This window comes from Balaenoptera borealis, assembly GCF_965194805.1.
Source record: "Balaenoptera borealis genome assembly, chromosome: 20".
NCBI lineage: Eukaryota > Metazoa > Chordata > Mammalia > Artiodactyla > Balaenopteridae > Balaenoptera > Balaenoptera borealis.
Genome location: NC_138879.1, coordinates 52,942,727 through 52,959,647, shown reverse-complemented (window position 1 = coordinate 52,959,647; position 16,921 = coordinate 52,942,727). Strand labels below are relative to the sequence as shown.

The 16,921-nt window shown below is 54.1% G+C and overlaps 1 protein-coding gene across 3 annotated transcripts in view; it reads right to left on the bottom strand.

Annotated features, from left to right (window-relative positions):
* GUCY2D (guanylate cyclase 2D, retinal) overlaps nucleotides 1–16,633 on the bottom strand; it is a 28,580-nt gene extending 11,947 nt beyond the window's left edge. Inside the window, exons 1-18 of one of the 3 annotated variants that reach the window (XM_082371628.1) lie at nucleotides 12,035–16,631; nucleotides 11,647–11,948; nucleotides 9,347–9,698; nucleotides 8,658–8,742; nucleotides 8,291–8,393; nucleotides 7,787–7,888; nucleotides 6,137–6,217; nucleotides 4,588–4,794; nucleotides 4,334–4,490; nucleotides 3,648–3,797; nucleotides 2,892–3,040; nucleotides 2,234–2,397; nucleotides 1,946–2,138; nucleotides 1,536–1,710; nucleotides 1,139–1,237; nucleotides 946–1,040; nucleotides 747–832; nucleotides 476–587 (exon numbers count right to left, since the gene is read on the bottom strand). In XM_082371628.1, coding sequence (XP_082227754.1) covers nucleotides 494–587; nucleotides 747–832; nucleotides 946–1,040; nucleotides 1,139–1,237; nucleotides 1,536–1,710; nucleotides 1,946–2,138; nucleotides 2,234–2,397; nucleotides 2,892–3,040; nucleotides 3,648–3,797; nucleotides 4,334–4,490; nucleotides 4,588–4,794; nucleotides 6,137–6,217; nucleotides 7,787–7,888; nucleotides 8,291–8,393; nucleotides 8,658–8,742; nucleotides 9,347–9,698; nucleotides 11,647–11,948; nucleotides 12,035–12,809 — 3,369 coding nt within the window. In that variant the 5' untranslated portion in view covers nucleotides 12,810–16,631 and the 3' untranslated portion in view covers nucleotides 476–493. Of the gene's footprint in view, nucleotides 1–475; nucleotides 588–746; nucleotides 1,041–1,138; nucleotides 1,238–1,535; nucleotides 1,711–1,945; nucleotides 2,139–2,233; nucleotides 2,398–2,891; nucleotides 3,041–3,647; nucleotides 3,798–4,333; nucleotides 4,491–4,587; nucleotides 4,795–6,136; nucleotides 6,218–7,786; nucleotides 7,889–8,290; nucleotides 8,394–8,657; nucleotides 8,743–9,346; nucleotides 9,699–11,646; nucleotides 11,952–12,034 lie in introns of all 3 variants that reach the window. The other 2 variants (XM_082371627.1, XM_082371626.1) reach the window with 2 other exon arrangements.
* Between the last annotated feature and the right edge of the window lie 288 nt (nucleotides 16,634–16,921).

Genomic DNA, 16,921 nt, shown 5'->3' with positions numbered 1-16,921 from the left:
TGTGTGTGTGTGTGTGTGTGTGTGTGTCTGGTTAATGCAATGTGTGTGTGTGTGTGTGTGTGTGTGTGTGTGTGTGTGTGTGTCTGGTTAATGCAATGTGTGTGTGTGTGTGTGTGTGTGTGTGTGTGTGTGTGTGTGTGTGTGTGTGTGTGTGTGTGTGTGTGTGTGTGTGTGTCTCGTCGGGGGTAGGTCAGAGTAAAAGTTCCAGAAGGTCATGTTTAGAGGCATTCCCGAGTCTGGATTCCTGGCCCACTCCAGACCTACCGAGCCAGGATCCCTGCGGCTGGGAAATCCCTGGGTTTAGGAACCAGCCTGGGCTCACCAAGTCAGAGAAGGACGGGAAACCTGGCTTGAGTGGGACGTTCTGCAGGCAGGCAGGGCTAGGTCCTCAGGCTGGGGAAGAGGTACCTGTCCTCCAGGAAGCATGTGTGTAGCCCCCGGGGTCTGTGGGGCATGGGAGCCAAGGGGCCAGTACCTTGTCCCAGGCCCAGCCTCACTTTCCGGAAAACAGGCCCGGCCTCGCCTTCTCCAGCTTCCGGCGCCGCTCAGGCGGGATATCCTGCAAGCTGATGCCGTGGTTGCTGTCCCTGTGGCGAAGGGAGGGGCGGCCTCATGGAGGGAGAATAGGCAGTAGGAGGGCGAGGCCCAGGTCGCCCCGCTTGGGCGGGGTCCGGTGCAGGGCAGGAGGGGAGGGAGGGCATGGAGGGACCAACTCGGTCATGGCAGCACGAAGGCCGGATCCTCACCCCGGTTGCAGGTCAGGCGGTTTGGGGATGGGCTTGTCGAAGCCGCGTCTGCCCACCAACCAGTACGTTTCCTCGGTGCCCTTGCCCTGGGGAGACACGGGGGAGGGGAGGACTCAGGCGGGCTGAGGTGAGGGCCAGTGGATCTCGAGGTCTCAGTGGAACCGGGCGTGGCGAGTTGCGTCTTCCAGCCCGGCCTCACCTTCAGCTCCGTGCGACCCCGCACCTCGGTCTGGAAGCCCTCGTCTAGGGCGGAGAGAATCTGCACGGTGCTCCTGTTCACGTGGATGCGGTAAGCTGGGACGGCAGGGGACACCGTGAGCTCAGAGGACACCGTGAGCTCAGGACACCCCTCCCGCGCCCCCTCCCCGCCCCTCCCGCCCCGTCACACTCACGCAGCCCTGTGGACTCCATGCGCGAGGCGGTGTTGACCGTGTCCCCAAACAGGCAGTACCGCGGCATCGTGAGGCCCACCACGCCCGCCACACACGGGCCTGTGGAGACGTGCGGCGTTGGCGGGCTGGCTGGCCCGCGCTGAAGCTGGCCTGCTGGCGGCTGGGGGGCACCTAGGGCTCGGGGGGCCTTTAGCACCCCATAATCTCCACTGGCTTCCCAAAGAAACCCTCTCAAGCCTACCCTCCCAATTACAATGCGGTGCCTGCTGTGAAAAGGTGGCTTCAAGACAAGTCCCCGCCCCCACCCACTCCACGAGTTTGCCTCCTATCTAGGAAATCTGGAGCCCGGCCCTAACGAGGCAGATGGGCTGGAGAGCCCGGGAAGGCGCGGAGTTACCCGAGTGCAGGCCGATGCGGATGCGCACGGGCACCTCGGGCATGTGCCGCATGCGGAAGGTGCCCACGGCACTGAGGATGTCCAGAGCCATGTTGGCGATCTCTGCTGCGTGCCGCTGCCCGTTCCGTTGGGGCAGCCCTGAGGCCACCATATAGGCGTCCCCGATTGTCTCCACCTGAGGAGAGAATTCAGTACTGAGCACCCAGCCAATGCCAATGTCCCTTATCGGGAGGCCTAAACTGGGGTGAGTGCAGAGATCCTGGAGAGCCTTCCAGCTGGGGGACTGAGCTGGGGACTGGCAGAGGAGAAAAGGGACAGGAGGGCTGGGAAAGAGGTTCGTGCTGGTGACCTCGGGCAGGGTGGCGGGGGCGGGAGAAGCTGAAGGAGGGCTTGCCCCCTACACACCCCACCTTGTAGACATCATGGGAGCCGATGATGGCGTCAAAGAGCGTGTAGAGGTCATTGAGCAGGTCCACCACTTCGATGGGCTCACTCATGGCTGAGATGGTGGTGAAACCCACAATGTCACTGAAGTACAGTGTCACCTCCTCGAAATACTCGGGCTCCACAGGTGTCCCCATCTTCAGCGCCTCAGCCACAGACCTGGGGATGGCAGGTGGTGAGCTTACCTGGAGGCCACCCCAGTCTGCCTGGATTCCAGCTGTCCTCCCCACCCACCTCTCCCCCTAGGCACCCACGGAGGCAGCATCTGTGTGAGCAGCCGGTCTGTCTTCTGCTTTTCCAGCTCCAGCTCCTCCGTGCGCTCCCGGATCAGGTCCTCCAGGTTACTGGAATACTGCTCCAGCATCCGCAGCATCGAGTCGATGATGTTCATCTTCCGGCCCTTGTTGATGCTCTTGAACTAGTAGGAGGAGGAAGCTGGTGGGGCTGCCGAGGACCTGGGCTGCCACGCCCCTCTCAGGGGGCTGTATTATGCCTGATCCTCTGCCCCCATCCCCTTTCATCTGTACTCATCAAGCCCGTGGTGCCCCGTGCTGGGCACTGTGTTTTCACACGTTATTAGGAGGTCACCTGTTCTGTTAGCAACTGACAAGGCGCTGGAACCAGCCCAGTCTTTGGACTCCCAGGCCAAGGGTCTTTCTCCCTCACTAGGCCAAACACATATTCAATAAATGTTATTTGAATTGAACTAAATATTTCTCCCACCCGGAGCTCCATCTCCCACTCCAAAGGCCTCCACAGCCCCCATTCTAATTCTGTCCCCACCAAACCCTTAATCCTCAGACTACCCCTTAGGAAGTAGCCTGGAAGGTCCGAGATCCTGCCAGCTTGCCTTCCCGCAGCCTCCCCTCCCCCACCCCAAGTTGCCAGCAAACGGCCAGCCCAGCCCCTGACCAGGTCGAAGGTGCGGTCCATGGAGGGCCGAAGTTCCGGCTGCTCTGCCCAGCACTGTTTCATCAGCTGGATGCACTCCATGGGCGCCTGGTCTATGGACACCGAGGGCCGACACAGTGGAGGGGGGCTCTGTACCCTCTTCACCACTTCTGGAGGCATGAAGGGAACAAGAGAGGGGGGTGTGCCAGAACAGAAGCCACCTCTGACTCTGGCCTGATCGTTGAAGCTCAAGAGGAGGGGGCTGGAAGGGGAAGCTTCAGTAGGTGGGGAAGCGTAGTGTGGGAGGTGTTGCTGGGAGCAACAGGACCCTGAACCCTGGGGGCCAGGGGGCAGTAAGAAGGGATAGGCAAAGAGACTGACATTTACTGCACATAAGACAAGTGAGGGTTAGAGTGATCAAGTAGCATGCTGTATCCTATACATGATAATATAGATCTGAACCAGATCCATCTGCTGTGTTTCCCCCTTCCCCCTATCGTGCTGCCTCCCTTGGGCCCCTGAGAACCAGAGGGGAGCTTGCTACCACCGTTGGGGCAGCAGGCAGGGTCCAGGGTCCGGACAGAGGAAACCACTGACGTCTGGGTGCTGAAAGGCCGCCCCCTCCCATCCTGATGCTTGGCTCTCCACTGCCCTGACCCTTCAGAACTCAGCTCTAGGGAGTCCCACATAAGTAAGTCTCAGCACCGAGCGAGGCTGGGTCTCTGCCTAACAGTGGGGTGTCTTTCTAGTCCAAAGGCCAGGCGAGGGCGGCCGTACCCTCGGGAGTCAGCTCCAGCATGGCGTAAGGGGCGCTGCGGCACACGACCTCTTGCATGATGATGCCCAGACTGAAGACGTCGCCGGCCAGCGTTCCCCGGCGCTCCAGGGCCGGGTCCCGAAGTAGCTCCGGGGCTGTCCACAGCTGGTCTGGGGTCGGGGAAGGGAGCGTGGGCACGCGGAGGGCCATAGAGGCGCTAGGGACAGACCCCCCACCCTCACCAGAAAGTCCAGGTTCGCACCCGCTCAACTCCCCCGCCTCAGTCTGGCCCTGCTGCCCGCAGTGATCCCCAGGAGAAACTACCAGAAACCCAGAGCAGGTCTCAGAAAGCCGGGCCATGACAAATAGGACCCGCCCTTTAGACAAAGCGGTGCCGAGAGCAGACTAGGTCCCTTGGGCACAAGCCCCGCCCTTAGGCAAAGCCCCACTAGAAGCAGACCCCCCTGCAAGGGCAGGAGCTCCGCCCCTCAGGCACAAGTCCCGCCCCCTAACAACTCCCCGCCTCCCCAGCCACGGAGCCAGACCCCCGTCATCTCAGAGGTCACAAGACCTTCTCCGTGGCAGGAGTCGCGTCCGGTGGGTGTGGGATGGAGAGAGTGCGAGGGAAGGAGGAAAGGAGAGGCCCTTGAAACAACGGGGATGCGGGGGCTGCTCGGCCGGCCGGGAGGCAGCCGGGGAGTCCTACCCTCCGCGCTGGGAGGCTCCGGTAACACCCTCTGCGCTTCCAGCAGTCGCCCATGACCGTGGTCGGTGACTTTAAGCACGAACCTCCCGTCCACCACGCAGTTCCGTGACTTCAGCCGCCCGTGGGCCACGCCTCGATGGTGCAGATACCTTATTCCCTGGAAGGAGTGGCGTCAGGGGCAGCCTCAGCCCACGCGGTTCCCCCGCCGGCTCCTCCCCGCCGCAGCCCAGCCGGTGCCACACCGACACGCACACCTTGATGAGGTCCAGTAGGAGGGAGGACTTGAACATCCAGTCCAGCTTTATGTCTCTCTGAGCGAGGAGGTCTTGGAGGGAGCCACGGGCACAGTGCTCTGAGACCACAGCCAGCATCCCTTCCCCGGGGGCCGCGGCGCCGCCAGCTCCCCCCGCCAGGAAGAGCCCCAGGTAGAGGGCCAAGTTCTCATGCCGGAGCTCCCGGATCTGGGGGAGGGGGCGGAATTAACAGCCATTTGCTGTTCTGGGAGCGAGGTGGGGAGGAGGCTGTGCTTCAGGTCGGTTTCTGATTGGAGGATGGGGTAAAAATGGTGAGTGCAAAGGTCTATAGGGCGTGTAGGGGCTTCCTTCTACAGACACCTCTCTCTGGAAAAGACACCACAGGCAAAGGCCACCGTGGAGACACTGAACGTGGTGTAACTTAAAGCTATGAATGAAAAGACAATTTTGCGCTGGTAAATCAGGACCCAGGCAGTTTCTGATTTATTAACCATAAGACTTTGAACTTCCTGGGTCTTAAGGGAAAACACCTCATGAAGGAAAAGCTCCTGGAACTCAGCGCCCCCCCCCCCACTTCTGATATAACCGTCCCTTGGGGGGAGAATCAGGCAGACACTGCAGTGCTTTCAAAAATCACCAGAAATGGCTTGTGCTGGTGACTCAGCCCAGGGCTGCTTTGCTTGTTACATCATTGTGCCAGATAGACGCACCCCGCCCCCCCCCTTAGTTAAGGAAGAAGGACTAACTAGTTGAGCTGTGTCCCAGAGGAGCCAACAACAAGGCCACACCCACTCGGCGGGACAGAGGCCCTCACAGTCTGGCTGGGAAAATGAGGGCTAGTGGGTGACTGGTGCCCTTTCTAGTTTTTCTTTGGTCCTACAAGGGGCTTCTTTTCATCTTAAATGCCTGTTGTTAAATGGTGATTTAGTCTGTTGACTACTGGTAGTCCATTTAAGTCATTCTGCAGCTGTGACCAAGAGCTTCTGTGGAGGCATCTGGGAAGGAGGCCAGGCCAAGGCTGTATGGTGTTAGGGGTAAGGGGGGCACTAAGGTTGGAATGACCAGAATAAGCCAGTTTATAGCCTCCTTGCCAACTTTCCACGTCACTCGGTATGCACCAACTAGGCCATTCTGTGCAAGCAGCCTGACAGAACTGGAAACCCATTTATTTTCTAGCATTCACTCAACAAACATTCATTGGGTGTCTCTAATGTTCCAGACACTGTGCTGGGTGCTGGAAATATTAATACAATGGAGGAGGTAGGGGAAAAGCCCCCACTCAACTTACAGTTCAGGGAGGGAGGCAGATAAGAAATAAGCAAGCACACACAGGTGAACAGACAATTACAAATTATGATCAACACCTCAAAGGAAAGAACTAGTGTTATAAGAGAGCATGATAAGAAACCTGCTTTAGAGAGGAGGGGACACGTCACTGAGAGCTCTTCGTCCCTGCCACAATGGGGCCTACTTGGACTCAGCTGCAAAGAGAAGGCAAGGAGGGAGGAAATGATGGCCACCTCATACCCCATCACAGGCCCACTCTCACCTTGGAGAAGGCCATCTTGGTCGCTGGGCGGATAGCTATGTGCTGTTCCCCCGGGAATTTCTTCAGCCAAACCCAGTCTCCCTGGAGCAGAGACAGGAGTAGTGAACTCGGTTTCTTAAAACCCCATGATGTGAGGAGCCCTGTAGAGCCCCCATGTTTCCCTTGGCTCACTGCCCCAGAACCCATCTTCCATGCGACAAAGAGCATCCGGAGCAAGGGGTATAATGCCTGCCAATGCACTTCACGGCCAGCTGGGTAAGAGCCCACCCGTGGGAAAGAGAGATGCAGAGGCTGTCCTCACCACGCCAGATGCGCTCACCAACAGCCCTATTAAGTGAGCCATCACCACCACAAGTGTCATTGAAATCACAGCCCTCATCACCACCTGCTGCCATAAGAGAGCACTGTGGTGGGCATCAGGAGTCTGGGTAGATCACGCGTTATTACAGACTGTGAAGAATAGACAGCCCCCCTGCAGGCTCTGGGCCTCACTGTCGTCAGCTGTCGGCAGGGCCAGTTCATGGGCGTGCGAGCCCATGCGGTCACCCAGGGCCCTGTGCTCAGAAGGGCCTGAGCTTGGTTCAGTGATCTGCTGCTGTCATCTTGAATGAACAAGGGGCACTTCATTTTTATTTTGCCCTAGACCTTGCAAATTATGTAGTTGGCCTTGTCTGTTGATAAAGGATTTGGACTAGGAGGGAATTCTGGGGGTTTGGTACTGACCCCTAAAGAAGATTTGGAAATAAATGTGGAGACATTTTTAATTGTCACAAAAACTGGGGGCTATGATCAGTGGACATAGTCAGGGACAAGTGGCACTAAACATTCTTCAAGGCATAGTGTCCTGCCCAAAACGACAATAGTGTTCTACTGGGAAATGGCTGCAACGGCCTCTAGGTGACATACTAGGAATCTCTGCATTCTCTCCACGACATGACACCCAAGAGCTCTAAATCTCCACTGCCTCTTCATTAGTGGAGCTCTCTCTCAGCGCTCTCTGAATCTGTTCTCATTATCTCCCACGCATCCCACCACATTCAGATTTGCTGACCCCATGGTTAATGTCCTAATGCCCTTTTGTGACTTTCTTTTTCCCTTCTAAGTCTTGCTGCTCCAGAATGTGATCTGATTGGGGTAGAAGTGCTGGGTGGGGCCAAGACATGAGTCTGGCTTGAGTCAGAGATTAGCTCAGTCTGGAAGCCCCATCCTGAACAATCCAATCCTGGAAAAGTCCTCTTTGTGACCATGAGATCACTTCCCAGATGAGCCTCTGTCTCAATCTTTCCAGGGAGGCCTGTGCCCTTCAGTAACCCAAAGGCTTGGAGCACTGAGGGGGAGGACCAGGGGCTCCCAACAGGGTGGGGGATGGCCTCAGTGGCCTCTTCAGGCTACATGCTGGTCCCATCAAACTTCCCACCGCCAGGCCTCCAGTCTCTAGGCCACTGTGATTGGCCTTTGAAGAGCCCTCACCTGGATAATGGCTAAGGGAAAATCCCCCAGCAGGAAGGATTCCCAGATGCTCCCCTTTGAGGAGGAATCCATGAACTCTCCCTAGTTCCCATTCTGGGCTCCTATCCCCATTTCCTGGACTCTGCAAGATACCACGTGACTCCAGGAACGGAGCTCGGCCTGCCTGGGGGTCAGGCTCACCTCATAGAGGCCAATGTTGGTGTAATCCGGGATTTGGCTGTGGATGCTGCGAACGTCTGACAAGCTGCGGGCGGCCAGACTCCATCGACTCCCCTGGGCCACCTGGAGGGTAGAGGTCAATGCATGGGGTCAAGATATACTATGGGGTCAGAGTCCTGGGTTGAGGTCAGGCTGAGTTCTGGGGATTAAAGAGGGGAAGGGAAGAAATCTTAGTTCGGGAAGGTGATAAAGACATTACTTCCCAAGTACACAACACTTCAGAGCTTACAAAACAAACACATTCATTTTCTGTTGGAGCTTCACCCTATCGAAGGAAAGCGGTCAGGACAGGGGCTGTTATCCTCATTGCACACATGAGGGCGTTGATCCCAGCACTCAGACCTGGGACCGAGTGAAGGCAGAAACCAGGCCTTCCCAGGTGGGGGCTGGGGTGAGGGCTGGCCCAGGCAGGGGACCGGACATATAGGGGAGGACAGCTGGGTCCTGGCTCCCCTCCTCCCCCACCTTCCGAGAGCTGCCCCTTTGCGGGGGGAGGAAGGTGACGTCGTCCAGAGTCAGGATGATCTTGTTGGGGCCGGAGACCATTTGGATGTGAAGGAGCCGGTGCCTGGTAGAGAAAGGAGGTCATCTTCGCAACGGGGACCAAGGTCCATGAGAGGAAGCCAGGGGGGGGGGAATGCTGGCTCAGGGGAGGGCAGTCATCCCCAAACCAGACCCCCCCGGGACTCGGCCAGCCCTCCAGGACTCCTTCCTTCTCCCCCTCTCCAAAAGACATCCTCCCTCCTTCTACTCTTGAGTGGGCCCAGCCTGCTGCACAGTTGCATTTCTGGCAGGTGGAGAGCCAAGCTCCTCTCCTACTTACCCTACTCACCTAAAATAATGGGCCAGGAAGGCCCCTGTCAGCCCCATCAAAACCACCAGGAGGAAGCCGATGAAGACGACGCCGGGCTCCACTCCTGGAGGGGCAGTGAGAGGAGAGATGCTGAGGACTGTGGCAGAGGGGAGGCATCCTCTCTAGCAGAGGTCCCCAACCCCCGGGCCGCGGGCCGCTACTTGTCCGCGCAGCCTGTTAGGAACCGGGCTGCACAGCAGGGGGTGAGCGGCGTGAGTGAGCGAAGCTTCATCTGCCTGCTCCCCATCGCTGGCATTACCGCCTGAACACCCCCCCCCGCCCCACCCCAGTCCGTGGAAAAACTGTTGTCCACGAAACAGGTCCCTGGTGCCAAAAAGGTTGCGGACCGCTGCTCTCTAGGGAGGAATGCGGTCACGTCAAACCTTGGAGGCTCCAGAAAAGGCGGATGAGAGCCCATAACAGGATCTAGGGAAAGGTCATGGGTCCTGCAAAGGGCGGGGTGGGGGGGTGGTCTGGGAATGCTAGAAAGGTTCCAAGAGGGCTCCAGGGGCTCGGCAAGACAGGGGTCCTGCACAAGCTGGAGGTCTCTGAGGAGGACCTGGAAGGGCCTCCAACAGGAGTTACAGGATGAGAGTTCACTCTCTTTCACCACTTTGTGGAGGGTTCATGGTCACTGTTCCAGTGTGGGCTGGGATGTTCGCCCTCACCTCCGTTGCAGATGACGTCTGGGTCGAACCAACACGAGGGGTCGGGCCCAGGCCCCCGTCCCCCTCTAGGAAAATGCACCGGGGTTCCGGCGGAGCGGAAGAAGCCCCGGGTGGGGTTCAGCACGTATGTGGCGAACAGCCGGTCCCCGGCTGCATCCGTGTCCAGCAGCACAAAGGAGGGCTCCTCGGCTCCTCCCAGGGCCCCACAGAAGCCGGGGACCTGGGCATCCCGGACGTGGCGGGCCACGGCTGCTCCGGACACCCAGCCGCCACCTGCAGCCGCCCACGCTCGCGCCACGCCCCCAGCCAACAAGAAGACCGAGTCATAGATGGTGCCGAAGAGAGGGGATACCTGGGGAGGAAGGGTAGGGGGTTCAGGTTTCGGGGTCACGGCCCATAAACAGACGGGGACTCACTGTCTCCGCTTATCCTTTCACTGGGCCCTTCGAGTCCTTCAAGCCCTCTGTGTTTTGACTGTTCCCACCTCCTAGTTAGTGGTTCCATATCCCTCCGCATTGGCTCTCTCTTCCTCTCCTCATTGGCTCTCTCTTCCTCTCTCCCCAATTGGCTATCCCACCTCTTTTTGCCACTGCCCTTTCCTCTTTTCAGTATTCTTACGCTCTTCTTATCATTTGTTACTTCTAACTCCAATACCTACATCTCCTCTCTTCCCTCTCCTTTTGGTTGCCCTGCATATATTTTTAAAATCATTACCTACCATTCATCGAAAGACTTCTTTCTCATCTTTTGGTTGGCTTCTATTTTCTATTTTTAGTTCTTTTCTTTTTCCCAAGGCAACCACCTGATCTCATGGAGCTTCTCTATTATTCCCAGTTCCCATCTCTCACAGTGCCAGGCACTGTGTAGAGCGCTAGGGATATATCAGGGTACAAGACAGTCCCTATCTCGAGGAATCTTTCCTCTAGTAGGGGGAGACAGACAGGGATGTTAAAGCAGTGTAATGAGTGAGGGAAGGAGTAACTGAGGGAGCTGAGGAGACAGGAAAGAGGGCCCCAGCCCAGGCTGGGGGAGGAGGAAGAGGCTTCCAGAAGTGACCATCCCTTAGGGGATGAATCCGAAATATCTGGGGGAGTGTAGGGACAGGAGAGAGGGAACAGTACATCCAGTAGCACAGAAGCAAAAGAGAAGGTCACATCTGGGGAACCCAAAGTAGCTCGGTCTGGCTGAAGTTCAAGAAAGAAGGAAGAGAGAGGAAGACATGACACCTGATAAGCCAAGTGAAGAGACCTGTATCTATCCAGGGCAAGAGAAGCCACTGGGAGACTTTGGATGGGGGCGTGACACAGTCAGATGTGTCAGATTTCTGAAGTTCACTCTGATTGCTGGGTGGAGAAAGGCCTGGGGTAGGTAAGTGTTGAAGCAGAGACCACTTGGGAGATTTTATTTGGGGATTTGGACCAGAGGTGCTGTGGCCTGAACCAGGGGTGTGACAGTGAGGATGGAGAAAGTAGATGGATTCAAATGACCTTTGGGAAGCATAAGTGACAGAACTTGGTGTCTGGATGGTGGGGGAGGGGTTAGAGGAATCAAGGGTGACTCCCAGGGGTCTCACTTGGGCAGCTAGGTGAAAGGCTATGCTACTTACTGAGAACTGAAGAGGGTTTCCCCCACCATTTCCCCCACCTCTATTTCTCCACCTGCCCTCCATCCCATCTCACCACTGTTCTCAGGGAATCCTGGATATTAGCTGATTGTTGGGAATAAGCTGTGAATCCAGATGGTTATAGAAGCCCTTGCTCCACCTAGGGACCTTTCTGCTTCTCACAAGATGTAAGGCTTTCAAAAAGTTAAGACCACTAGGTGAAGCCCCAGAGGAAACACCTCTGAACTGGGCATGGAGGCTGGCTCTGTATTCTCCCTCCTTCCTGCTCTCTTAAGAACACCGGTTGTTTAATACAGACTGTATGTTATGGCCGTGTTGGAAGTGGGTTTACTTTAAAGTAGACTGCAAAAGATGCTGCAGTGCGGAGTTTGTTAGCGTTTGCTCCTTGGAGCTGACCTTGAGAGGTTTCATTGCCAACTCTCTGGAAGCAATTCCAATACACAAAGATGCTCCAAGCAAGGCCAGAGCCTCTACATCACCCAGGACATGCAGAGCTGCTGGTTATTCTCTCTGTACTGACCTCCTACTCCCTCCTATTGACTGCATCCTCCTCTCATTCCATGGACTCTATCCACTTCTCTTCCCATTGCCTCCAGCCTCCATCTCCCCTTTTTGGCTATTCTCTGCTCTCTTCCCTGGTTCTCTTCCCCTCTTCCCTCCTCCCTGGTCCCTCTACCTGCTGCAGATTGAGGTCAGGGGGCAGCTCCTGATGCTCTTGGGCCCTGCGCAGACTGTCCAGCACGCTGCCTCCCGGGGGACAGTGACGCGTGAGGGTGAGCACCGCATCGTGGGCCTTGCGAAGCTGTGAGCTGTTGGCGAGCACGGCCAAGGCGTCCGGGCCTGGAGACAAGGCGTAGTGCAGCGTGTCGAAGGGCAGGAAGACCAGGGAACCATCAGCCAAGCCCAGCTCCTCTGCAGCCTCCAGTAGGCGGCGCTGCTCCTCACCGCCCAGCAGGACCGAGTGCATCACCATGATCACTGCTGCGGACACAGAGGCTCCGCTCGGTGCTCTGTCCTTTGCTCGCTGGACAGCCAACCCCCCCGCATCCTGCAGGGGAGCCTACCTCTGACTCTGGGCCCATCTTGGACCCTCCTCAGGGCCTCCCGGGCTCCAGACAGGTCCGAGGGCTCCATAGAGGTCACCAGGGCAACGGGCAGACCCCGGGCCCTGAGCGCCGTGGAAAGCGCGCGTCCCGCCTCCACCCACAGGTCCTGGGGGGCGGTGACCAGGGCCACGTGCGCCCAGCGGAACGCGCGCAGGAGGGCGTAGAGCGCATCCGCCGCGGGCGTCACCGCGGGAGCCGTGGTGCCCGCCGCCCGCATTCCGGGGCAGCCCCAGGGCACCAGGGCGATCCCCGCCTCTTGAGCTAGTAGCTCCGCCGGCCGGCAGGCTGCGGGGTTCACCGGCCCCACGAGGCCCGAGACGCGGGTGAGCGCGGAGGACACCGCCCCCAGCGAGCCCGGCGTCCGGCACGGCTCGGGCAGCAGCGCGACCTCGAAGCGGGGGCCGCCCTCCAGGGCAGCTTCGTGGTTCAGGCGGGCGGCGGCCAGGCGGGCGGCCAGGTCCGGGCGGGCACGGGCGAAGATGGGGTCGCAGGCCCAGGGGCCCAGCACCCCCACTGTGAACGCAGCGGAGAGGGCGGAGCGCGGCAGCAGCAGCAGCGGCAGCAGCAGCAGCAGGGGGCGCAGCCGAGGCCGGGGCCGGGACGGCGTCCGGGGAAGGCCGGGCGGAGACGGAGTCCCCCGCGTGGGTGCGCAGAGCCCGGGGTCCCGACGCCCACCCGCGAGGAGCGCGCGGGCGGTCATTGCCGGCTTCTGGGAGCATAAACAGAGCAGCATGAGAGGACGCGACCTCCAGGGCTCTCTTAGGGCTCTCCGCAACCCCCAGGTTCTCAAAGCCCAATTAACCCGCGGCTTGTCTCTGCTTCCACACCCCCCTCCGCGGGCTTGGACGACTATATGGGGTCAGGGGCATAGCCTGGAAGCACCCCCTTTCCCCCCGCTTTGCTCTGCTTCCCGCTCCCCCTTGTCTGCCTCTCCCCCCTCTTAGAGCTGTCGGGGGTCAGTGGGGACACTCCCATTCCCTTCCATGGTCTCTTTCCGGCAGAAGGGACCTGGAGTCCGTGGAGGGGGCTCTGCCACTCACCGGAAAGTCCGGGGCTCGGGCGCAGGGCCGGGGCTCGGGGTCACAGGGCCGATCCTTCTGACGCCCTCCCACGGGTCTCCTTCTCCAGGGCCCAGGGCGGGGGTGTGGGAAGAGCCGTCCAGAGCCCTTAATCTCCCCAAGCTGATTAGGGTCTCTTAAGCAGGCAGGGAGGGGCTGGTGGAGGATGGGGCTCCCTGGGGTGGGCTCTGTCCTAGCTTCCAGACAGCCAGCCAGATTCTTTCCCCTCCCTGCGTCCCAAGCCCCCCACCATAACCCCCAGCATAAAAGCAGCCGCAGGTCCCCCTTTCAGGCTGCTGCCACATTACCCTGCTCAGCCTGCTTCGGAAGCAGCAAGATGTGCCCATGGACACCTGTGGGTGATCAGTCCTGGGGTCCCATTTCCTCCAATCTTGTTTCCAGTTCTGCCAGCCGAGTCAGAACCAAGTCCCTTGGCTGGCAAAGTCTACACCCAGAGACCAAACCCAAACCCAGTCTGATAGCTGCCTTCTCTCACCTGCCCACACTTGATTCTCTGACCTCCACTTCTCCATGCCTAGGTAAGCATCCCTTTGGCTTTGGGTAGGCAGAACCCCAGGAAGAAATGGAAAGAACTCTGACCTTGGGCAGACCTGGGTTCAAATTCCTCCTTATTGGCCTTGTGACCTTGGGAAAGTGTCTTAATCTCTCTCAAGATTGTTGTGGAAATTATCTGTGACAATGAATATAATTGCCAGGATGACAAAAATGGATAAGACAATTTTAAAGAAGAATATAATGGGATACTTGCCTTACTATATATCAAAATTTATTACAAAACTATAATAACTAAAACACTGTAGTATCGGTGCAGGGATAAACAAATAAACCAATCGGACAGAATAGAGACTACTGAAACAAACCCAGCAAAAATGGAAATTTGATGTATGAAGGAGTGGACATTTCTTATCAGTGGGGTAAGAATGAGCTTTTCCACAAATGGAGCTGATTAGTTAGCCATACAGGAGGGGGAGGGAGGAGATAGAATTTGATCCCTATCTCACACTATAGAAAATCAACTCCAGGTTAAAAACATACATAAAAACACAATTTTAAACTTTAAATGAATCATTTTCCAACTATCATGACAAAGATTGGATCAGGAAAGAATCATCAGTGGATGCTAAAGCTAGGAAGAAATTTTGATGAGGAGCAGGATATTTGCATGTCTTTATTTTTTTTTTGAAATATGTATTTATTTGTTTGGCTGCGTGGGGTCTTCGTTGCGGCACAGGGATCTTCATTGCCTGCATTGCTGCCAGCGGCATCTAGTTCCCCGACCAGGGATCAAACCTGGACCCCCTGCACTGGGAGCCTCCAATCTTAACCACTGGACCACCAGGGAAGTCCCCAGAGTATTTGCATGTCTTAAGGTGTCTCCCTACAGATTGCTTATGAGTTTGGGGGAGCAAAAAAATAAAAAGCAGTAATTATACAGTGGAGAAATTGGACAACACTTTGACCAGCGTTGGTTAACCTATGAGGGGCAGATAGACATTGTGTACCTCCAGACATCATAACCTGAGAAAGATACAATACTACATCTTCATAATACTGCACAGATGCAATACTGCACAATATTCATCTATGTATGTTCCAGCCGAGAGTGCATTTCATCAATCTAATCTCAAGGAAACAGCAGATAAACACAAAATGAGGAACATTCTTCTAAAAAGAAGGGAGGGGCCTGTATTCTTCAAAAATGTCAATATCATAAAAGACAAAAAGGTTGAGGAAATGTTCCAGATTAAAGGAAGCTAGAAAGATATGACAAATAAATGCAATACCTGCCTCTAGTTTGGAGCCTGTACAAAGGGTTTTAAAAACTGCTATATGGTTATAGAGTTCATAGGATTATAAAAATGCTATAAAGTGTATCAACATCAAATTTGTCAACTGACGAAACTGGGATATGAATGGGAGATTTGATAAAAGTATTTTATCAATGTAAATTTTGAACTGTACTATCCCTATTTGTAGGAAATACACACTGAAGTATTTAGCTGTAAAGCACCATAATGTATGCAACTTACCCTCAAATAGATCAGAAAAAATACATGTACATGTTTTATATCATATATATTACATGCTATATGTTGTATATTATATTTATTAAATGATAAACAAATGTGATTAAATGTTAACACTATCTGGGTAAAGGGTATATGACTGTTCTCTGTACTATTTTTATCTTTGCAGCATTTTGTAAATTTGAAATTATTTCCCAATAAGAGTTAATAAAAAATTTTTAGGTAAAAAGAGAATGTCTATCAATTCAGAGTAGGAAAGAATTTCTTAAACAAAACACATAAAGTACAAACCATAAAGGAAAATATTCATAAATTTGAAAATATTAAAATTAAAATTTCTGGTCAAAAAATCATCACAAAGAGAAAACATGAGCCACCAACAAGAAGATATTTGCAAAACATTAACAAAGAGTTAGTATCCAAAATATATATTGGATACTATAAGAGGTAACCCAGTAGAAAAATGCGCATAGGAAAGGAACAGGCAAGTCATAAGAAAAGCCTAAGGAAAAATGCCCAACCTCACTAATAATCAAGGAAATACAAAATAAAACAGTGAGATACCATTAACATCTCCATCAGATTGGCAAAAATAAGAAAGCGTGATAATATCAAACGTTGGTATGAATCTGAGCAAACACAAAACCTACATATTTGTGACGAGGGTGTAAATTGGTGGGCTGTTTGGCAATTAACTTATTAGAGTTGAAGCAATTCCACTTGTAGGAATTACCCTAGAGGAACTAACATTTATTTGTATATGAAGAGACATAAGGAGTCATTTATTCATTAAAAAAAAACCTCACTGAGTTTCTACTATATCCCAGGCACTGTTCTAGGCTCTGGGGATACAGCAGTGAATAAAGAGTTAAGATCTCATGCAGGTGGACACAATCACTATATTTAGGGATTTTTCTGTATGTTTGAAATATTTGATAATTTAAATTTTAAAAAAATGTTCATAAAAAATGTTTATGTCTGACCTGTAGTAGAGTCTCAAAACCTAGTAGGTATCAATGTTTATTTATATAGTCCTGGGCTTCTTACTTTCCATAAGGGTTAATTCCCCCAAGTCTCTCCTCTTCTAACACAACAACTCTAGGAATCATGGATTCTCCACCCAACACTTCCATTTCACAGATGATAAGACTGAGGCCCAGAGAGTGATTTGGCTTACTCCATAATCTCCTTTTTTTTTTTTATTGGGGTATAGTTGTTTTACAATGTTATGTTAGTTTCTACTGTACAGCAAAGTGAAGTAGAGTTCCCTGTGCTATATAGCAGGTTCTCATTAGTTATCTATTTTATACATATTAGTATATATATGTCAATCCCAATCTCCCAATTCATCTCACCATCCCACCCCCACCCCGGCTTTCCCCCCTTGGTGTCCATACATTTGTTCTCTATGTCTGTGTCTCTATTTCTGCCTTGCAAACCGGTTTATCTGTACCATTTTTCTAGATTCCACATATGTGTTAATATATGATATTTGTTTTTCTCTTTCTGACTTACTTCACTCTGTATGACAGTCTCTAGGTCCATCCACATCTCTACAAATGACCCAATTTCATTCCTTTTTATGGCTGAGTAATATTCCATTGTATATATGTACCACATCTTCTTTATCCATTCATCTGTTGATGGGCATTTAGGTTGCTTCTGTGACCTGGCTATTGTAAATAGTGCTGCAGTGAACATGGGGGTGCATGTGTCTTTTTGAATTATGGTTTTCTTTG